The sequence below is a fragment of the Panthera leo genome, chromosome B1, assembly GCF_018350215.1.
Source record: "Panthera leo isolate Ple1 chromosome B1, P.leo_Ple1_pat1.1, whole genome shotgun sequence".
NCBI lineage: Eukaryota > Metazoa > Chordata > Mammalia > Carnivora > Felidae > Panthera > Panthera leo.
Window position 1 is genome coordinate 41,491,414 of NC_056682.1, and position 23,685 is coordinate 41,515,098.

At 44.1% G+C, this 23,685-nt stretch overlaps 1 protein-coding gene across 1 annotated transcript in view; it reads left to right on the forward strand.

The window, feature by feature from the left end:
- The window catches only part of SFRP1 (secreted frizzled related protein 1), a 41,391-nt gene extending 38,991 nt beyond the window's left edge, over window positions 1–2,400 (forward strand). The window contains exon 3 of the mRNA XM_042934762.1: window positions 1,054–2,400. Within this exon, the coding sequence (XP_042790696.1) occupies window positions 1,054–1,376 (323 nt within the window). The 3' untranslated portion in view covers window positions 1,377–2,400. The remainder of the gene's footprint in view (window positions 1–1,053) is intronic.
- The last annotated feature ends 21,285 nt before the right edge of the window (window positions 2,401–23,685 follow it).

The window sequence follows — 23,685 nt, forward strand, 5'->3', positions numbered from 1 at the left end:
CTCGGCCTTTTGGCTAAGATCAAGTGCAGAATGCCTCCATGTGAATTTAATTATCTTCACTAAATTTCCTGTCCATACATTCACATTAAAATAATGTTAACTCAGGGTCTGTAGAGACAAGGAAAAGATAAGGCGGACATGGTGGATGAGCTCTTTCCTTTTCCTGCAGATAGCGGTGCTGAGGAAGGGAAGCCCTTGTCCTGTATTAGACTCAAAGAGATCATCACATGGATTTATCTGTCAAGACTTCACCAGGACTTGCTCTAATCTGTCAAGAGCTCAAAGCAGAGTTTGATTCTGTGTGGGTCTACCCAGTGGAAAGAAGCATTAGTGGCATCCATTAGTAGTTGCTTTGTGGTTGACAGAACATCAGCAGTACCTGCTGTCAGAACTCCCTAGAGGCACAGTGGTAGGGACTATGATTTCTCCGATGCAGAAGTTGGACACTGATTTTTGATGCACTCAAGCATGACCATTTGATGTGCTGTTTAATTTCTCTATTGCCGCATGTGCACACGTAGATTTTGTCAGTCTTGTTTATAGGATCCAACTTTTGAGGAATTTTAGGTCCCGTGGATGTTAAAAAACTAAACTAATGGCTTTCTCTTAAAAAAAAAAAAAAAACAACCTCAGGGTAAAATTTTTCTTTGAATCCTGAGGTCTATAGCTTTAGATTATGTGGATTATATTCAATTATATGATTCCCTTCTTCTCTTAGCAGTGTAGGATATTTTGAGTCACTGAATTTTAAAAAAGAGAAATATCATTTGGTTCTGAAAATTTATTTGAGAATCTCATGGTGTCCCAGGGCAATTACTGAGTTACCACTAGACACCGCAAAACTAGGGGGCAGACTCAGAACATGAAAATTAACTGAGACCTTGGTTCTTACCTATAAAACTGCCTCTTTCGTTGACTTGCCAGTTGCCTTTCATTTCATCTCCCCCTTGAGCCATAAGTTCGGGTTATTGTTTCAGATGGAAAGCTGGGTTCTAAAATGCTTTTTCTCCCTCCTTCTCTCCTCTTCCCCAACCTTGCCTGCACCGTCTCTAGCGTTGAGGATGAAAATAAAAGAAGTGAAAAAAGAAAATGGCGACAAAAAGATTGTCCCCAAGAAGAAGAAGCCTCTGAAGCTGGGACCCATCAAGAAGAAGGAACTGAAGAAGCTTGTCCTATACCTGAAGAATGGGGCTGACTGCCCCTGCCACCAGCTGGACAACCTGAGCCACCATTTTCTCATCATGGGCCGGAAGGTGAAGAGCCAGTACTTGCTGACGGCAATCCACAAGTGGGACAAGAAAAACAAGGAATTCAAAAACTTCATGAAGAAAATGAAAAATCATGAATGCCCCACTTTTCAATCAGTCTTTAAGTGATTCTCCCTGGGTGGGTGGGGAGGGAGCTGTGGGTCGGGGTGAGGGGCGGGGCTGAGCATACAACCCTAGAGCCTGGAGGTCTGTGCTCACTGCCCCTTCGGTTGGTAGAGGACATTGTAATCCAGCTGGCTTTGCTCTGGCAGCTTTCCCACTCCTTCCCCTCCATAGCCACGCTCTAGACCCCAGTACCGCCAGTATTTAAAGCCGCATACCCAGGTAAGGAAAACCATTTAGATTAGGAAGTCTTTTAGGATCTACAGTGTGGAACAGCACATCACTGAGGAAAAGTAGGTGCAAACCATTTCAACCAGAGACAGCCACTAAAAAAGAAAATTTTGCCAGTAAAAAACAAACAAAACCCCCAACCAAAAAGCATTGGGAAAAAAGTGAGAGACAGCAGCAAAAAAACTAAGTTCTGCAACTTTCTTTGTGTGGTCACAAATTGCTTGTGGATCTATTAGCTAATCTATGCCTTTGATGTGCTGCTTTCAGTTCCAGAAACTTCTGTCTCTGTCCACCTTATGCAGAAACAAACACACACCACACTTACAACTGAAGATCAATGCCAGAAAATTAAGTGCAGGGAAGAAAAGCACCAGGACAGTATGTAATGGTAAAAACACAGGGAGGTCATGTCTGCTCTGCCTCTCCACGTGATTGTCTTTTGATCTGAATCAGCTAGTCTCAGGTGCCATGGAAGTGGCAGTGAACATCAGCCTTGGTGCGTGATCTAGCCTCCAGACATGTGGAGGGCAGCATGTGCCTGCCTTTGTGTGAGGAAAAGGAAACACCGTGGGCACCAAACCCACGGCATGAGAGAGACGATGATTTTCAGACTGAGAAGGCAATGGTTAGTGGTTTTCAAAGAACATAGTTAAAGAGAAAACAAAGAAAAAAAATTAGGAACAGCCCAGCAAATTGCGAGTCAGTGTGAATTGTAATTGGTTGAAGAGTTTAGTGTTCTGATTTCATCTGTTTGCTCATTTCACTTTTGTTTCTGTTTTTATTTGTTTTGTTGTTTTTTTTTTTTAGAGAACAACAACAAAAACTGTGTTTACTTTTCAATGTTTAAAAAAAAATCAACATTAACATTTGAAAGACGTACTGGGCTGAGGGTCTTTCGATGCATTTGAGGCTACTTTCTAGCAGAGCTGCTCTCTCACAGGGCATTTGGGGTGGGAAGTGGATTTGCCTGAGAGCAAACCTTGTGGTCCTCTTTCCTGAGGAGTTCTGGGTTGTCCTGGCCCCAACACAGTGCCGGTCAGAACTCACAGTGCTTCCCATGCCTTTATTTCCTGTGAAGAAGTGGATTCCCTTAAACTTGATTGCCTATAGATCAAAGAAATTCAGAACAGCCAGATTGCCTGTCCTCCTTGTACTTAAAAAAAAAAATTTTTTTTTTTAAATTTCTGCAGAGGGAGAGTTAAGTCAAAAATGTCTCCATCTAAGGAGAGAGTTTCAAAGACAACACACATCTCTACAGGTTTCCCTGAGTGCCCGAAGATGTTTCTTAAAACCCTTGTGTTTAATAAGTGATGTACATAAGCTCATTCACAGAAGCAACTTTACTCCTCCTGTTCAGTGTATAGGAAGTCATTCTAAGCAATTAATGTGAATTTGTTCCTCAAGCCTGATTCTTAATTCTCTGTAACACCTGAAGATGGTGAACTAGTGGTTGTCCCTCCGGATGAATGTTTATACCCAATCCAGAAGCTGCAGTGAGGCTGGGAAGTGTCACCCCCATGGCCCTGGACTGACACAGAAACAGTGGAAGATTCTGTTAACTTCTGAAGGCTCCAGTCTGAAAATTAGCATACCAACTCATTACCTACCTGAGGGTGATCCTGATATAATTAACCTCTCACCATTAGTGATCTTGTTATTTTAACACTTTTGTTTTTTGGTTCTCTCTGACCTTTAATCATAAAGTGTTGGGGATCTTAAGTGATTTGCCTGTAATTTTGGATGATTTTCTTTTAAATGTGTATATACATTAGTTAATTAGAAATATTCTACTTTACTATTGTTAACTGAAATTCAGAACAATTTCATGAGTGCATGGATCTGGGCCTTAGTTTTGGTTGATTAACTGATGAGTTCATTGCTTATATGTATCTGCTCATTTTGACAGAGCATCATGCAACAGGCGTCTGCCCAAAGCTGGGCCTTGGGAAGGGTTCTGTGTGGGGTATTAGCTGTTACAGCAGAAAGAGTACGGAAGATTAGGCGGCCGTGCTGCACAGCTGTCTACATGGGAATCCTCAGACAGGAAGTGACATTTTCAGAATGAGTTCAAAATAAATTGGAAATGTGAACTGCAGCTGCACGTTTTACCCCAACCATATGGTCCCAGGACTTTTGAATTTGACTATGGATTTGAGATACACACTCTTGGTCTACAACACACCAGCAATTTGAGGATGCAAAAGGAGGCTGTGAGCCCAAAACTGCCTTCTTATCACAAACCTTTGTTGAGAAACAACAAACCATTGGTAGAACAGAACCAGTGTATAGACTATTGGCTTGGTCATCGGTTTCTAAAAGAGGAGGTCTGTATGTGATTTATAACTATTGCTAGTTCAAAGGTCATATTTGTAAAGGTGAGAAGTAATCCTGCTGGGTAGGATCCTGTGAAGTCATGGCAGAGCTCAATTTAGTCTTCAAAGATAACTAGTTCTCTCAGAAGATAGAAAGTGAGAACCCCAAGAACACTTCACCTTTAGAACATCCCATGTGACACTTGGCTCCTGGTCCTGGTGCATTAGCACCAAGGGCTTTTGGAGGCAGAATCCTGTCAGAGCTCCAGTTTTCACTTGGATGTGTTGATTACAGACCCCCATGCTCAGAGCTAGAATGTATATTTCTCATCAGACTCCAATTAAATCGTTGCTCTGTTGCAACTCCACAGCTGTCTCTGAAGTGCACCTTTGGGTAACTCCCACAGAATAACGTAGTGGCCATTCCGATCTGTCACCAGCGGATACATAGGGCACAGGTGAAATTCCCGTTTCCCCTAGTCCCCTCACATAGAGTCTAAATCTTTTACAAAAGCTTTGAATACTGTGAAAATGTTTTACATTCCATTTCATTTGTGTTGTTGTTTTAACTGCATTTTACCAGATGTTTTGATGTTATCACTTATGTTAATAGTAATTCCCGTATGTGTTCATTTTACTTTCATGCTTTTCCTGCCATGTATCAATATTCACTTGACTAAAATCACTCAATTAATCAATGATAATGTGAGTTGTGTCTTTCCCCCCACTGTCCCCAGTGATAGACCACTCACTCTCTTCCACTGCACATACATCCCCCTGCTTGAGTTTCTTCAGTGATGTTTTCTCGTCCTGGTTTTACAACTTGCAAATGATAACTGGGCCTGGGTGGGCTGGAGGAGCACCTGGGAGGCACTGCCTGATACCTTCACCCCCATCCCACAGTGATCATCTGCTCCTGTGAATAACTTCCAGAAGCGTTTCTCCCAGCTGCGTGTGTTTCAGACCAGAGAAAAGGTTAAATACTTGTTCTACAAAGACTGTGTTTTCAATGCTGCCGTTCTTTTCCATGTTTTTGGTTTCAGATGCCTTTTCCCTTCAGCTAATTCTGGTTAAAATTACCAACTAAAATTTGAAAACTCTCTGGGATCTGGGGTCTTAGACCCACACGAGATCTTAGAGGGAACCATGTCCAACTGTTTAATATACAGATGGAGAAGGTGATAGGGGAAGATGGCTGGGGTTTCATAAGGAGTTTGGGGGTCCCAGGTCAATGGTGTTGCTAGAACCAGAACCCAGGGCTCCTACGGGCTAGACATGTGGGAACGACATCTGAGTTACTGTCCAGCTTCTCTTTGGACCCCAAGTGTGGCACTTACTGAGCCCAAGCTGTTTCATATTAGGTTATATGCCTGTTGCCCAAGGGATTCCTCAGGGTGACTTTTAATTCTGTAAGCAATTACGGTGACAACTTCATTTGATGTCATTGCCTGATTAACAGGGCACTTCCAAACCTCAGACAACTGGCAATTTTACCCAGAAGTGAGCAAATACTGCTGGGTCACCCAAAACCACACCTAAGCACAAAGACACCATTTCTCAGGCATGGTAGGAGGACTTAGGAAAATTCCATTAAAGTTGTGCTCTAGTATCTAAAGATCTTCCCATACGAATGTACATGACTGGTGAACTAGTGATATGCTAGCTAGGTCAAGGCCAATATTGGCATTTTTCCTTTGTATTCCTGTGGTTAATGAAAAGGAAAATCTCTTTTAGGTTGGGTAGCATGTCTTTGTGACCCCGCTGAAGCCCCATCACTGTGACCCATGATTTCCCATTGCTGTTTTGAATTTTTTTTAACATATCAGCAAAAAGATGCTCAAGTATGTACAAAGGCATCTTGGCTTGTGCTGCTGGAGTCACCCTGGAGTGTGGGGTACCCAAGGGTCAGGACTACTTGAGCCTTGTGCCTAAGACATGCTGCTAGCACCAAGATTGGCAGCCTTGACCTCAACTCTGTAACATCCACATCTCTTCAGGGAATTGTACAGGTGCTCTCCTACTCAGGGGCAGAAAGAGATGAAGGGTCACAATGTTATCCAAGTTAGGTTGCTCTTCTTATTTATTTATTTGTTTATTTATTGAGAGAGAGCACAAACAGGGGAATGGCAGACAGAGAAGGAGAGAGAGGGAGAGAGAGAGAGAGAGAGAGAGAGAGAGAATCCCAAGCAGGCTCCATGCTGACAGCGGGGCTCAAACTTACAAACCATGAGATCATGACCTGAGCCAAAACCAAGAGTCAGACACTTAACTGAGTCACCCAGGCACCCCAGGTTGCTCTTACTCCTAAGGCTATCTCCCCACGGTGGGTCCAGAAGTATCAGCAATTCACTTTTGCTCCTGAGGAAGAGAAATCTGTACCAATCCTCTAATAGTAATCAAAGGAAATAGAACCAGTCTTAAATTTTAGCATGGATCCCTAGAACTATATAAGAAATGCAAATATAGGTTCGTTTTATTATTTCCCCATGAATCTAGCCCATTCCAAGCCCCACATATTTATCCATGCCCTTCAGAGAGAAAAGAACCAGAAGGAATTTTCCAATTTCTTTCCCTGTGTAAGAGAAAGTTAAGGTAACACACCTTCGATGACAGATAAACCTCAAAATTTCATTGAAAAAAAAATTTTTTTAGCATAGATACCCAGGAGAGCCTAACAAGCAGTTTCTGACATCCACACGTGGAAATTTCAGATTCAAAAGTTTGCCATAGGGCCCTAGAATTGGAACTTTGAACTAGTGCTCTAGGTTTCCCACATACCAGCAATCTGCTGGATCTTACTTTGTAAAATATTTTGTTTGGACATTTTTTTTGGCCTGGGGATGACAGGCAGGATATTATTTTGGTGTTCCCCCTTATCCCCACCCACATACTCCATATTGCTGCAGCCCTTTCTAAAGTTCTGAGTTATTCTTATTAGGTATTAGTTAATAAAAGAGGTCGGTTAGAGACACGAGGGCAGGAATGAGCCTATTTCCTTTAGCTGGCTACATGTGGCTTCCCAAGTAGTGCTTCTCAGACTTTAATATGCACAGGAGCCACCAGGAGACTGTATGAAAATGCATATTCTGATTGGGTAAGGGGGTGGGGCCTGAGTCCTGCATTTCCCATGGGCTTCTCCTGATGAGAGGCTGACTTCTGGTCTGCCAAGCACACTTTGAGGTTGAGGCTGGAAGGGGTAGGTGAGAAGGGCTGCAGGGCTCAGCAGGGTCTTTGCTTCCTGCCGCAATAATGCCATGTCTGGGATCCCTGTGTACAGCCCGTCTCCATGGGACTCAATATTAACCATGCCTCAGGTTGGAAAGAAAATCACACTGTGGGAGAGCTCCAGGTAGAAACCCAAAGCTGTGGGCTAACCCTCCCAACCCACTCTCTGGATTTCACTTTTATCCCAGATCTTGACAGTTGATTCTTCTTGCGCAGACTCCACTTACTCTGGAAACTCACAGATCCCTTCTTTTTTTTCCTTAGCAATCTATTAACACTCCAAGCCTCTGCCCTCCGGGGAATCCCCTTAGTTCCCAGGCCTGGACCACCAGAGGTCGTTGAAGTTGACCAACTGGCGGTATTTACCTCGACAGCTGAAGTCATACCAGAATCTGACAACAGAATTGGGACTTTTCATGTTCCATTTGTTCACATCTGGGCAGTTTCAAGCTCAGGTTATGGGAGAGGCCAAGAAGAGGGGAAAACTGAAGTATTTGGAAGGGAAATCCCACCTCTTTGATAAATTGAGGACAGCCTGCCGAGCAGGGCTGATTTACTGAGGAACAGGCGTTAGGAATTTCTGTCAGCGAGGGCCTTTTTTGTAGGTTTGGAGAAGATGGGTACCAGAACGAGCTTCAAATAGGAGCAGAAAGCTCCTGTGTCTTTATACATCTGTGGACTATTTAGATAAGAAGGAGCTGTATTTAATCATGGAGAGGATTGTTTGCTTAAATAAAGGGAAGGAAAGTTGCATGTGTGTGTTTAAGGAGAGAAAGAGGAGGTGGGAGGAAGGAGAAAGGATCCAGCAATTTTCCACAGCTGAAACCCAACCACGTGGTTTTAATTAGGATGACCTTCCCATCACCTGAGTGCCAGAAGTGGTGGATGGGGGCTGGGGTGAAGGCTTTGGAATTCTCATGGTCCCGTCCTCAGGATTTCACCTAAGCTCTGCCATGGGCAGTGTGAGCTCCAAGGAAAAATTCTTACTTAGAAAACTGGATTGATGGTGTTGTGAATCTTGATGAAAAAAAAAAAAAAAAGGATTATGGGTGGGTCCCAGTCAGTTTGGATCCTAGCAAAATTTCAACTACAGGGAAAGAGACCCAGTTTTACATCAATCCCTTCCCCAGAGTACCTGAGTCCTGGGCCCTAGAACCATGTACGCCCAGGAAGCCTGTTCATTGGCTAGCCAGGTGGGATCCCTGGCCAGAGCGTCTCAATTCCTTAGATGTCAGAGCTTAAAGATTAATAAAGCAATCAAAACCCAGAACTTAGATTTCCTTTCAAAAAAGGGAAGTACAAAGAAGAGCCCCTGTTGAAGTGCTTTGTACATAAACTCATTTCTTGCACATTTTGATAACTCACACCAGCATCCACTGTCACTATTTGTACCAGGAATGAGTGAGTGGGGGTGGGGGCTGGGGTAAGGACCTTAGTTTTCAGTTTTGCTATCTAGTTCTCTGGAGAGTTTATGCAGATCTGAGTAGTTGTGCCTCTTTGCCTAGAAGATTAAGCCTATAATCTGAAGGAATAAAGGCGACACATGCCAAAACCCAAGTGCCTATTTCACAACGTGGCCCACAACAGCCAGGGTGGGTTGCACAGAATTAACTGGATTCCTCTGGGGTCAGCGCTCCCTCCCAAGGCTGGCAGCCGAGGCTACCAGGAATCGAAATTTGGCTGCTGTGCTTGGCAGGTGACTTGGTGACTTCTGTGGTATAGCCTTCCAGCACGGTAAATCAGGGCCTGACCTGGGCCAGGCCTGGAGGAGGCCCCAAGGCACCCCCCACCCAGGGGTGGGAGGGGATGAGGAGGCAGCTTGTAGTTGGCTAGAAAGAAAAATAAGCACCAGCCATAAACTGCAATTAATGTCAGCATGAAGCCTTCCTAGGTCTGCCCCCAACTTGCCAACTGCCACCACAAGTAAACCATTAGCATATTCTGGTAATTTTCTCAAGCTGCCTCCTTCTGTTTGGATGCCTCGTCTTTGCAATACCAGGACCAATGACTGTTTATGATATGGAGGCCAGATATGGGTGATAGAGGCATCCCACAATGGAGGCAAGCCAGGACAGTTTAGATATGTGCCAGAACCTATAGACTTGCATTGCTTTCCATTCAATGGAAGGAAAGAACATACCTTAAAACCTTAGACACTGGATCCATGGCACCATGAATCGTGATTGAAAAAGAACAGCTGATGTGGCCTAGTCCGTTTGGATCCTAGCAAGATATTTCTATCCTAGACCCTCCTCACTGTGATCCTACCTCTAGTCCTGGATTGGAGAGCACAGCTCTACAGTGGGGGAACGTTCTTTTCTCCAAGTCTGAACATTTTCCAGCAATCCTCAGACTGAACATAGAGCAGGTCCAGAGAAAATCCTGGCCTCTTTTCTGACTCACAATTTCCTCCCTGCCTGGTGGATGGAAATGTGTTTGCTCAAGAGAAGTGGTTTCAACTGCAGGGGAAAGAGATCCAGCTTTAAATCAAGTCAAATGAAATTCATGTGTTCTAAAAGGCATACACACACACACACACACACACACACACACACACACTGTCCACATGTGCCAGGGAAGGTCACAGCTCCGCCCCAGGAGGACTCTCTTTTCTAAAGCACAAACTGCTCCGGGTCTGAATTTGTTGCTATCATTTTTATAATCACTGTTATGTGTTCTGATGATTGTGAGTGGCGTTGGGAATGTTTGTTCTCATGTAATTGCTTGTTTCCTACTGAAATTTCCATGTCAGACCCTTTCATTGTTCTTATTATCGCTTGCCTCACATTCTGCCTGCTGGGGAAGACCCATCACAGTGCCTTTGGTATTGTTGGTACAGATTATGGAGTCCGGGTGCAGGATCCGTCCCCCCCCCCCCCGCCTCCCGGGGAAGGCCGTCAGGCGGCTGTCACAAGCCAACCACAGGAATTCAGGCCCGGGAACTCCAGCTCTGTCCTTTCCAGCTGGGGTTCCTGGTTGCTGGGCCAAACTTCAGGGCAAGGGAGACTTGACAAGGTCTGCCTCCTAATTTGGGATTAGGCTAAATTTGGAGTGCATTTTGCACCCCAAGTATTTTAGAGGGAATGTGACCCTTGTGTTTCAGACTCACTCACGTGCACTTAACTCATTCAAATGTTGATTTACAAAGGGGCTGTGATGTTCAAACAAACTTCTAGGGCTTCTAGTCCAAGCCAGCTTCCCCCTCGTGCCTTAGGACTTTTTGTGAATATGGTAGGTGGGAGGAAGGAATCAAAGGTTTCGTCTTTGAACCAGGATGCAACCTTCCACTAGGGATGAAACGTGGCTGGGAGTCCAGGAACACAGACCTCTGGAACTGAGTGGGTCCTCTACTGGACAAGTCACGTGCTTCTCATCTGGTCAGAACCACCTGGATCTCCTCAAGGCCCAGTTACTGTCCAGGCAGCACAAAGCATTTGAACTTGACCTGTGCTGAAAATGAGCCAGAGTACATTAAAAGACCATTATCTGTTTACACAAATAAATGCATGTCCATGGAGAACATTTGGAATTCTGGAATAAACAGTCCATGCTTGCCATTTCTCTTCATCTGAAGTTTCAGCAACCCCCTCCCACGAACACTAATTCACTCTTTCTAAAGACCCAATGCTTCCAGGAACTTACGGTGCATTTTCTTTTGGGGTGCACATGAAACCTGTTTGGAATGGAGCCAAGGGGTGATGACATATAAGTTCAATCGTGAGTGCTGTCTTGGGTCACCAAACCTCGCTAAGGAGCCCTGGGCATTTGTCCATTTCCCAGTTCTTTCATGAGGAACTGAAAAATAATTTACCCTTGAACTTGTGTGTGAAGAGCACATCTCTTTTCGAGGTGTGGATATGTACGGATGGGCATCTGTGTGTGGGTGTGGGTGTCTGTCAGGGTCAGAGCTCATGGGTGATGGTTTCGGGATACGTGTGCTTGCTTTTCTGTAGGTGTCTGTGGGGTGTGTGGCTTCAATATGAGGCCACTGGGATTTCCTTTCCTCACAGACCCCTCCTCTGCGATACTCACCATACTTGCTGTCCTGTGGAATGTTCAACTGTGTGATACCAAGTCCGTTTCATACTGATCACTCTGGTTTTGGGGACATCTTTTTTCTTTTTTTTAATGAAGTATTTTTTTTTAAGTTTATTTATTTTGAGAGAGAGAGACAGCACTGAAAGGGCAGAGAGAGAGAGAGAGAGGGAGAGAGAGAGAGAGAGAGAGAGAGAGAGAGAGAATCATAAGCAGGCTTCGCACCATCAGTGCAGAGCCGGATGCATGGCTCAAACTCACAAACCGTGAGATCATGACCTGGGCCGAAATCCAGAGTTGGGTGCTTAACCGACTGAGCCACCCAAGCACCCCTCAGGGATATCTTTTAATCACTTCGACCTGTCTGTAGGCACCATGAAGTCTAATATTAATACTGAAGTCTACTAGAACCCATGTTATATATTACAATGCATTATACTAGTATTATACATGTGTAATTCAGTTCTGTGCTGCCCTTCATCACTGCCCTTGCCCTCAGCACTGTGTTGAGGCTTGCACTCAAGTCACTTGGACTGGATGGTTAAGAAGGAAGAGGGATGGATGCAGACAACTGGATTATCACAGCATTGCAGATTGTGGCCTATGCTGGGCATTCCAGGAGAAAGGAACTTTATGCTAAAGGGGTGAAGAGCTTGGCAGCATTCCAACAGCTTTGCTGTTTCTGCACGCGAAGGCTTTTCTTGTCCCCTGTTGGCACTATTGGATTGAAAGTGTCTTCAATAAACTGGCTCCACCCGCCCCCATTATGAGAGAAGAATGGTGAACTCATGCCAGCAGATTTGAATGTGTGAAGGTTGGTCTGGGTTCACAGATGGTGTCCATCAGTTGCTGACATAATCAATGAAATTAGGGAAAAGCTGGTTTTCCAGTATTTCTTTGGCAGAGGACCCAAGAACTGACACTGGATCTGAATTAGGGCTCATAAAGCATAGAGGCAGGACCCTGAGTGCTGAGCACCCTCTTATAAGATGCTTTCCACTCCTTATCTTTCTGAACAGTTAAATGTCTGCAGTTGGCTCACTTCCTTTGGGACCATTTATTGACTTTTTAGGATTACTCCCTTCTGCTGCAAATATTGAAGATCTGAGCTGGCCAGAAAACCTGGGACCTTTTCTCCTAAATAAGGGGTTCATTTTGGATTTTTTGTGGACAGTTCAAGATTCCTTGCTGTAGGACCCAACCAGCAGCAAAAAAAACCACAAGCCAAAAACAAAACCCTAAAATTAGCATAGGTGTGCAAAGTAAGACTTTCTTTAAAAAAAAAAAAATTTCTTTCTTTCTTTCTTTCTTTCTTTCTTTCTTTCTTTCTTTCTTCTTTCTTCTTTATATTTGAGAGAGAGAACGCGAGTGAGTGACGGGCAGAGACAGAAAATCCCACGAGGTGCAGAGAGAGAGGGAGGAAGAGTGCAGAGCCCAGAGCAAGGCTCGAGCTCACCCGATATGAAGCTCGAATTCATGAGCTGTGAGTTCATGACCTGAGCTGAAGTCAATGCTTGACTGACTGAGCCACTCAGGCGCCCCAAAGAAAGAATTTCTGATAGTCTCATTTACAAACTCTGACACAAAAAGAAACAGAAAGGAAAAGTTAGCTCCTAACCTGGTCCATGCCTGCTCCCTGGGGCTGGCCTGAGCTACTGGGGCGCATACACTTGCATTCACTGGGACGGGGTTCTACCTTGTTCTTTTACTTAACAGCATCTTGAGAAGAGCCGTAATATTGAAGTTGGCTTAAAATACGGTTCCTTCCAGGCAAGAAAAGAAAAAAAAGAGATTAAATTGGATGACTTCCAAATTTAAAAATTCTGTGCATCAAAGGACACAGTCAACTGTGAAAAGGCAAAGGCAATCCATGGAATGGAAGAATTTGTAAATCATATATGTGATAATATAATGTCCAGAATATATAAAGAATCCCTACAAGTCAAAAACAGACAGACAGACAAAAAAAAACCAACCTGAATAAAAACTGGACAAAGGACCTGAATAGACATTTCTCCAAAGAAGACATACAAATGGCCAATAAGCTCATGATAAGATGCTCAATATCACTAATCATCAGGAAAATGCAAATCAAAATCACAAAGAGATACCATCTCACACACATTAGCATGACTTCTATCAAAAAAAACTCAAGAGGGGCACCTGGGTGGCTCGTCAGTTGAGCATCCGACTCTTGATTTCAGCTCAGGTCATGATCCCTGGGTCATGGGATAGAGCCCTGCATCGAGCTCTATGCTGAGTGTGGAGCCTGTTTGGGATTCTGTCTTTCTCTCTCTCTCTCTCTCTTTCTCTCTCTCTGCCCCCCTTGCCCATCTCCCCCATTCACACTCTCTTTCTCTAAAATAATTTTTTTTTAAATCCCAGAAAACAACAAGTGTTGGCAAGGTTGTGGAGAAATTGGAACCCTTGTGCACTGTTCATGGGGATGTAAAATAGTATGGCCACTATGGGAAATAATATGGTAATTCCTCAAAAATTATAAAGAGAGTTACTGGGGTACCTGGGTGGCTCAACCGGTTAAGTGTCCAACTTCAGCTCAGGTCATGATCTCACAGTTTGTGAGTTCGAGCCCTGCATTGGGCTCTGGGCTGACAGCACAGAACACACTTCAGATCTTCTGTCTCCCTCTCTCTCTCTGCCCCTGGCACACTCATTCTCTCTCTCTCTTTCAAAATAAATAAACTTAAAAAAATACAGCGTTACCAATATGATCAAGAAATTCCACCGCTGGGTATATACTGAAAAGCACTGAAGTCAGGGTCTTGAAGAGATGTTTGTACACTTGTGTTCATAGCAACATTATTCGTAATGGCTGAAATGTAGATAAGTGGATAAATAAAATGTTGTAATATACACACAGTGGAATATTATTCTGTCTTAAAAAGGAAAGAAATTCTAACACATGCTGCATCATGAATGAACCTGGAAGATGTTATGTGAAGTCAAATAAGCCAGTCACACGAAGACAAATACTGGAAGATTCCACTTCTATGAGGTGCCCAGAGCAGTCAGCTTTGTAGGGACGGAAAGTAGACTGGTGGTTGCCAAGGGCTGGGGGGGGGGGGGCAGGACTGGGGTCTCGATTAATAGGTACAGAGTTTCAAGCTTGTACAATGAAAGAAGTTCTGTAGACTGGTTGCACAACAATGTGAATATACTTAACACAGTTGAACTGTACACTTAAGAAAATGGTAAGTATGGCAACTGTGATGTGTATTTATCACAAAAATAATTTAAAAAAATATTGTCCCTTCTCTCTTGGGCATTCTGGGACAAAAGAAACTCTCCAAAGTCCAGGAATATATAAATTGGCAGCTATATATGCAGCAGACCCTTATTTTGGAATTACGCGGTTTAGTGGCCTCCTAATGGAAAAAAAACTTCGCGGAGTGTTTTTTCCACCTCCTCTGCTCACCACACTGGGGATTACAAGAGGAAAACAGCTACACCCAAATCAAAAGTGATCAGAACTCTTGCAGCGGCAAGATTTTCCAACCCTGGCAGGAGAGTTCCTCAGTCCCTCAACACACACACACGTTCACATGCGCACACACCTGCAGATACGCACACGCACACACACATACAGGCACATGAACACATACACGCAATACCCATATACCCATATATGCACACACACATACATACACATATACACACATATGCACATGCACACGCACGTACACCCACATGCGCACACACACATACACGCATGGGCTTTTCCAGCCACCTCAGCAGACATCTTCCGTGAAATGAAACGGTTTTCTGGTCTCTGTGCTGCGCTGGGGTGGAGCCCTAAACTCACCTTGCAGGGCCTCCCAGGACTTGGGCGGCCAAGGAGCAAGAGGAAGGGACTTCTCCGGGCTTCATGGAGAGACTCATAGCTTTCCCTGGGGAGCCCTGCTCCTTGCTGGTGGGATCAAGGACTCCACCTTGGAGGGGAAATACATTCAAGAAACATTTATACCAGTCTACTAGGCTCCCCCAAACTGTACCACTAATGTTTATTTACCATCTCTTCTCCCTAGCTTTTAAGATTTCCTTATTTTCCTTTTTTTCCCCTGCTCACCTTTTCTGTCTTTTCTCTTTTCCATTTTTTTTTAAAGAAAATCTTTCTTCATATCTTCCCCTCTGGTTCCTCCCAGCCCTAGCCCCCTGCAACCTCCCTACCTGCTTTCCTAGCTACCCCCTTCTTTCTCTCTTCCTCAGCTCTCTTTCACAGCCAGATAACGATTCTCCACACAGACACTCTTGTTGGAGGGGTGGCACAGCAGCGCCTAGCTCAGGGACCCTGGCAGGGAACCTGTCCCTGCCATAGAAGTTTGGGCAGCCTCCTTCGCTCAGACTAAGCCAGTCTGGAGGCTGTCCCTGCTCCTCACATCTCTCAGTTGCCTTGTCCAGACTGCCTGTGACTTGGGGGTAGCCACGCCTGATTTATGGCAGGGCCAATGTGGGGGAATTGCAGGCACCACAGCCTCCCCAAGGGGCTGGAGGGACGTGGGTTTGGTTCCTGCAGGTATGAAATGTGGCACGTTGAGCTTGCATGCTGCCATCCGTCCCGGTGCACCCTTGGATGCAGGAACAAAAACAGCCCACGATTGTTTTCCAGCTGGGCGGCACATTCCTTCCACAGCCCATCACCCTGTAATCAAGCCTTGTGCCTGTCGTGCACACGGGAGTCTAAACAAAAGTGGTTTCCCTTCACACAACGCTAACCTATCTTCCATCTGTCAAGTCTGCTTCCCCATCTTGGGACAACTGCCATTGGGCTCTGACACCCCGCTGGGCAATAAGAGGCCTAGGAGAGATGAAAAGAAGCGCCTGCTTGACTGAGACAGGGGACAGCTGGTGTCCTCATTTTCTGAAGAGCTTAGAGAGGCACGGAGCCCTTCAAAAGGGTCCACTTAGCAACCAGCCATTTTCCTCAGTGCTGTTGGGAGTTCTCTGGCTGGGGTCCATCAGGGCCTGGAACTTCCTGGCACTCGAGGTAGGAAGAGCAGACAAACGGCTATTTATCTCTGCCCAGCCAGCTCCATCGGGAGTGAGGGAGAAGGTTGTCTTGTTTTCAACCATTGACAAAAGCCCAACTTTATTAGGTAGCCACCGTCCTGGCTATTAGGAAGTTTGCAAAGGTAGAGCAGAAATGAGTCCTGTCCCCAGGTATCTTACAGTCTCCTAGGGAAGGTAACATAGGAACATAAATCACCACAGTGCTGGCAGGACATAAACTATGCTTGAGACAAGTATGGCCCAGCCCCCTTGAGAAACCTCAGGGCAATGCTATCCAGGAGGATCTGAAAAGTGGGGCAGGTGGCCCTGAAGCTGGGCCCCACAGAGTAGTGAGGGCTGGACATGCCAAGTCAGGAAGAGGGTATGTCAGGCCGAGGGAGTAGCATGATGTTTGAGAGAGAGAATTAAGGCATGGAGCTGATGCTGGAGGACCCAGAAGGTTGATGCTTGGAGATTCACCCCATCAGAAGTTGGCCCAGGGAGCCTGAGAGACCAGCAGGGAGAGACTAAAGGTCTCTTGGCCTGGGTCTATCAAAATCCTGCAAGTTTTAAGGACTGACCCACATAGAAGCACAATGGCTCCCATTTAACTGAGCCCAGCTGGTGCCACGCAGCACCATCCGTGGCCTGGCTGCCACTTACACACAATGAAATGAGTGCGAAACTGCAATCGATTGGAGTAGCTTTGTGTCTGTCGAATCCAATGCAAATTTTGAGCTTGTATCTTGCATGCTTTGTTTTTATTCAATTTTTCCTGATCATTTGTCAGGATCAATGTAGTTCCATGACAGCCTAGAAAGAAGAAACAGCTAGTCTTTCATGACATAGTTTGAGTAGCATCCACCTTAGCATCTCCCTGCCATTCTTCCTAAAAAATGTTCCATTTTTCCTTGGTAACACATGTTCCCACCTCACGCTCTTTTCTGAGGCCTGTTGTCTGAAACTAATCTTTCCTCGCTCTCAGTAGAGCACAGAGAGCATATGTCCTGTCTGCATTGTGCTGTTGGAGTCCCACATAGTGGGGCAGGGACACGAGTCTAAGGTGTCTGTGAGAGCAGGGGCTGATATTTTGGGCCCCGTCCCAGCGGGTTCACACTCACAGGTAACGAGGAGGATCTGGCCCCAAGTCCTGACACTGCAAGACCACTGATATGGACTTAGGAGAGACCTGGACACAGCCTGATCTTTGTCTCTGACCTCTGGAGTCCCATATCTTTTCCTATAACCTATTTTCACATATGTAGGATTTGTAACTGGTTTAGTGAATGAGCTGGACTTGGCCTGAAATAATGCAATGCTATATTTCCCAACTATTGCCTTTCCTACCTGTTCAGTTGGATCCATATCCTGAGAACTCATGTAGACACCATAGCTTTATGGTCCCCTTGCTGGTACTAAGGATCAGTCTTATTCTCGTGTACCAAATAATCCAGACTCATCTACAAAGCTTAAAGTTCCTATTCAAGTGAAACTCCTCCTCCTCCATCCCCCCACATTTGCCAGAAGAAAGGATAGGTGGTCTCTTCTTCATCTTGTCCTGCCTCCTCCCCCACCAGTTTTCTTGGTTATTGGGGAGTGGCAGGTAGGATTAAGGAGGACAAGTATGGGTGAAGTTATTATCTTTGGCAAATGTGTAGTTGTCTGGAATAGATGTCCTCTATTTTGACTCGTGTTCAGTGCTAGGATCTTTCTCTCATGGGGACTTTTCATGAATTATTGGAAATCCTTTCTTCCTACCCATGGAGCACCTTATCCTTTAAATGATAACCCCCTCAGTTCCTACTTCTAGAAATACAACCCACAGCTGTCTGTCAGAGCCCTGGAGGCAGTTTTCATGAGTATACTCTTTAGATGGATTCAGCCCAGCCACCATTTCTGGCCCAGTGGAAAAACCCAACAGTCTGGCCCTGTTAGGCCCTAGAAAGCCACTCCCAGTGCAGCTTCTCATAATGCTGCCTTTCCTTATAACTACCCACCTTCTACCTTCAGAGGTCTTCTGTTGAGAGTCAGACACATGATCCTGGACCTCCAGCTCCAGGGGACACTTTTTATTCTCCCCTAAGAACTTTCCTACCCACCTCTGCTCTGGTCCCAACCAGTGTTCCTTTGGTTGAGATGGGGAGAAGGACAGAGAACATCCATATCTACTTTAATAAGCTACCAATCCTCTTCCAAGAAATACATCTCACCAACCCTCTGCCTCCATCTCTTTTCCTTACCCTTTAAACTAAACAAAAGTGATTGCTCCTGACAGGAGAGAGGAAAATAAATAAATAGAAAAAAGAATGTAGAAAAAGAGGAGCAAATTAGCCCCCAAATAAGTAGCAAAAGGAAATAACAAAGCAAAGAACCTAAGCTGATGAAAAAGAAAGAACAAAAAAAGTGAAATATGAATGAATTCCAACCTGGATCTCTGCACGGAATAAAATGGATAGACCTCCAGCCGGATTGGTAAGGAAAAAAGAAAGAAGACAGAAATTGCCAATATCTAGAATGCAAGAGAAGACTAAGATGCCACATGCATTGAACTCATCATAAAAGGATATTATTTTTAAAACTTTGTGCCAACAACTTTGACATCCTAGATGGAAGGGACAGTGCAATAAAAATCACCAATACCCAAAATTGACTCAGAAGAGAATAAAATCTAAGTAGACTCAAAGTAATGAAAGAAATTGAATTCATCATTTAAAACCTTCCCACAATGACTGCTCCAGGCCCAGGTGGCTTTGCCAGAGAATTCTATCAAATCTTTAGGGAAGAAATTATACGAATCTTACACACATCTGGAAAATAGAGGAGGAGGGACACTTCTCAATTCATTTTTTGAAGCCATTTTTACTTAGGCGGTTCTAGCCACTGTCCCTTATACCTTTTGGCCTTTCCTCTGCTGCTCTCAAGTGACCTTCCCATTCCTCTAAATCTCCAATTTTTTTAGAGGACTGTACTGACTCCTTTTTGGAACCGTGGCTGCACTAACAAGTACCAAGCATAGATAGCATCTCACACAGCATGGAGATTCCCTTTAACTATTCATGTGAAACAGTGTCACCCAGGATGGATGGATTGGAAACTCTTTGAGGGTGTGTGTTACATACATCACGTGGCTCCACATGTATGCTATAGTTCTGACCTGGGCTTGCGTCCATTTTTGGATCTCAGTAAAGAGCTCCTCTTTGAAACTGGGATAACATTTTGCAGTCACCCACATGTACCAACATTCCCAGCACCAGCCTCTCCCAGCCTCTCTGTACTCAGGTACCCAGGTACCTCTTCATTTCTTTTCCCACTCTCCCTCTCTGTCCATTTCTCATTTTGAGATAGGATTGGATTTTCATCCTGGGCACAGAGTGACCCAGTAGGAGGCAGAAACAGCATCCAGAGCCCTGCTTCTCAGCCTTTTGTCAGGTACCTCTGTTGGATCTTACAAGCCCTTTGGGGACCATATGACCCAGGTTGCCTGGTCAGTCCTGTTACACCATTGTCTGTCATAATTGTTTTAGTATCCTTTTCATTCTCAGAATTTCTGATCTGAATGATAGTTTCATGGTCACCCTAGAGGCCCATGGGAGGAAGAATCAGACATTCAGGATTGTTGTTAAGGGTTGAATTGTGTCTCTGAAAAATTTATGTTGAACTCCTCACTTCTGGTACCCCAGAAAGTGACCTTATTTGGAAATGGGGTCAGTACAATGCCAGTGTGATGAGGTCATACTGAAGTAGGGCGGGCCCCTAACTCAATATGACTGGTGTCCTATAAAAACCATGTGAAAAGACCGACATGCACATGGGGAGAACATCATGGAACATGGAGACAGAGATTGGGGCGATGTGTATACAAGTCAAGGAAACTCAAAGATTGCCAGCCAAACTCCAGAAGCCAGGGAGAGGCCTGGAACAGATTTTCCCATATTTTCAGAGGGAACCAACTCTGTGACACCTTGATCTTGGACTTCCAGGCTCCAGAACTTCCAGACAATCAGTTTCTCTTGTTTTAAGCTGCCCAGTTTGTGGTACTTTGCTGTGGCAGCCCTGGGAAACTGATAACATTTGTGTTAGCTGGAGTGGCCCCAGGACATCTAAGCAAGTTTTCATGACAATGAAGAAACTGAAGCCCAGACAGATTAAGCCATTGCATAAGGTCACCATGCAAGTGACTGATGCTTGGCCCACTGGAGTAGTCAGTGTCCTGGGTGTGCCTTTCTAACAGCCCTTTCTGGACAGTCTTCCTGGAACCAGACATTATCTTCCCTGAGTGGATGTTTTGAGTTTGGAAAGTTTATGGTCACGGCCCACTGCTTCTGGGGACTGAGCCAGACAGAGACTGGGATGTTGGGAATTAACAGTGTTTAGGGAGGTGAGGTGCAGGTACTTGAGTTGGTTGAGAGGCAAGTGCACGTTGTAACTCTCTCATGTTCACTCCTGGCCAGAGCCAGGTTTCTCTTATCTCTGCACGAAGCCCCCAGAACTGTAGCCTTCAGGGGCTGTAGATCAAGTTCTTGCCAGGTTACTAGGATGACAAGTTACATAGGGTAGATTTCAGCACACTTGATCAGAGAGTATTTGCTGAATGAATGGTTGTCACAACTAATCTGTGAGTTCCCTGGGAGCAGGCAACATGCCATCCATCTCTGCAGAACCTGACTCTGCCTCAGGGATAGGCCTAGAGCAGGAGCCCATTCTTTCTTGTCCTGTGTTCCCTGCTTCTCTCAGGGACACCTCATCCTTCGTGTCACCCTTCCATGCTTGACACACCCATCTTCTCCCAGGACCTTGCACACTGAACCTGGCTATGCATTCTTCCTGGTGACTTCTCACTTCCCATCTTGCCCTTTCATCGTCTCCCTCCACCTCCAGTCCCTCATAAGCTGTCATGTGGATGGCCATGAGATAGGCTTTTGTACCTCAGGCCTAGAAAACAACAAGGATGCAAGTGACAGCGGGGATGTCACTAATATATATTCCAAATGCCTGTAACAGTGTCTTGATGGATGCTGAGTGATTAAATCTTTCCCTCCTTCCCTTGTTAAGAGTCACGTCTTAAACTGCAGCTCTGATCATGGCAGTTGCAGCTCCAAAACTTTCAGTTATTCTTTACAGATAAATTGCATTTTTCTATACCATGTAGTTTGGTTCCAAATTAGGTGACCCTAAGCTAGTTGGGTGTATACCACTCTAATACTCTTTTCTATATATGTTTTTGGACTATTTCTACATAGTACATATCCATAGCCATCCATCATAACAATAATAGCATAATTTTGTATTTTAAAGTTTTATTTAAATGGCCTCAAACATATCATGTATGTATATATCATTCTCCAAATTTTAGAAACTGAACATTTTACTATTATCCATGTTGATAAGTACATGAATGAAGTCTATGGATTAGTATACATTAGACTGTGCATTTAAACTATGTATTAGATGTGTGGCCATAATTTATTGATAAATGCTCTTATTGATGGATGAATAATTTGCTTCTATTTTTTGAAAAACTCTAAGAAACCTCTCTGGGCTCTGCTTTCCTGTTCGACTCTTTTCTGATCTTTACAATAAAAGCCCAGAAGTTGAACTATGAGGGAAGGTAGAAATCTTCTCAGCAGGTAAGAGGAGAAAAGAGGCATTGAATACTTGTGTGAAAAATATGTTTTCCCCAATACATCAACATATTTATTGGGTGCCTTGCTAACTATGTGCCAGGATCTCTGCTGGGCACTCAGTATGCCATTGTGCATGAAATAGTCTAGATTCTGCCCTTAGGAGCTTACCATTTGGTAGGAGGTACTGGCATGGAGGAAAGGCAGAATTAGAAGATGTTCTAGAAGGAATTAGGAAGTACTCAAGATAGGAAAGGTGTTCCTCAGTTCGTTTCCAACACTACTACCTCAGACCACTAATGTGTTGCTCCTAAAGACTTACCACCATACTGGCTATAGGCTGGGACATCAGTAATGAGCCAAAGCTAATGGAGTCTTGGGCAATATGGTTGCAGCCCAAGAAGGAGAGGTAGAGCTGGGTGTGGGATCCTGCTCAGATGTTAAAGAGGACTTAAGAGCTGTGAGTCCTCAGGGCCTGGTAGGGCTGGACATTGAGCAGGAGAACTGTGTTTACTGAACCCAACAAGGGCAGGTGCAAGAAATGGAGGGTGGGAGACTCACACCCAGCAGGGATGCTCAAAGCTAGCTGGTCTGGACATAGGCATTTTGGTGGCAGGCCCAGCTGAATTTGTAGGAAGGGACTGTCTTCTTCCATAAATAATCTTTACAGTGTGGCCCTACCTTCACAGGGAGGACTTTCCAAGCTGGTTTCAAGAGAACCATTTTCTAAGCTAGTACCTGACAGACTAAATGTAGACACATTCTTTAAGATAACAGTAATAAAAACTAACCATGTGCCGCGCCCCTATCATAAGTACTTAATTTGTTTTAACTCATTTAATTTTCACAGCACCCTGAGGGTTTTGTGCAGATGAGGAAACAAACCCTGAGAGGTGAAGTAACTTGCCCAAGTTTTCACAGCAAGGAAATGAAAGAGCTAGAAGTTGAACTTGACCTCCTAATGCTTGGATCTGCAATGGACCATGTGGTCCAATGGCTCAGGGCATTTCAGAGTCAGATTGTAAACCCTAGCTTTAAACATGCATCCATCTAATGACCCAGCAATTCTATTCCCAAGTGAAATGAAATCATATGTCTAAACAAGTCCTTCTACAAGAATATTCATATCAGCCTTTTTCATAATAGCCCCAAACTGGAAACAGCCCAAATGCCCACAAACAGGAGAATGGATTAACATACTGTATTATATTCATACTCAGCAATAAAAAAGAATGAACTACTTATAGACTCAACATTATGGTTGAATCTCAAATAATTTATGCTGAGTGAACAAAGAGAGCTACTAAAAAGTACTTACTCTATGATTCCATTTTAATAAAATCCAAATATAGGCAAGTATGATCTGTAGTAAAAGATAATCAGATCGTGGTTGTTGATGGAGGTAGAAAGATTCTGTATCTTGATTTGGGTGGTGGTTACAAGAGTACATACAACTGTCAAAACTTATCAAATTGAATACTTTAAATTTATGGATTTAGTTGTGTGTTAATTACACTTTAATCAAAAATAAAGTCTTTGCCACCTATTGTGTGCTCTGGTATTTGAGTTACTTTACCTCCTAGGCTCAAATTTTCTCATTTATAAAATGAAGGACACTGACAGTGTTTCCGATTCTTATATGTTGTGATTTTATATATTTTATGAATCTTCTTAATTACCTAAAAGAAAATAAAGGAAAACATCGCAACTGGTGTTGGAATGGTGGAGCTTTATAAGCATGGGATAAATCACAAAGAAAATGGTTGTTAGATTTAACTACATAAGACAAACAAAAACCCAAAACTGTCCATATTCAAAAAAATCCCTCTATAATAAAAATTAAAAGTGAAATGAAGAAAATGGCAGAAGTGTTTGCAATGAATA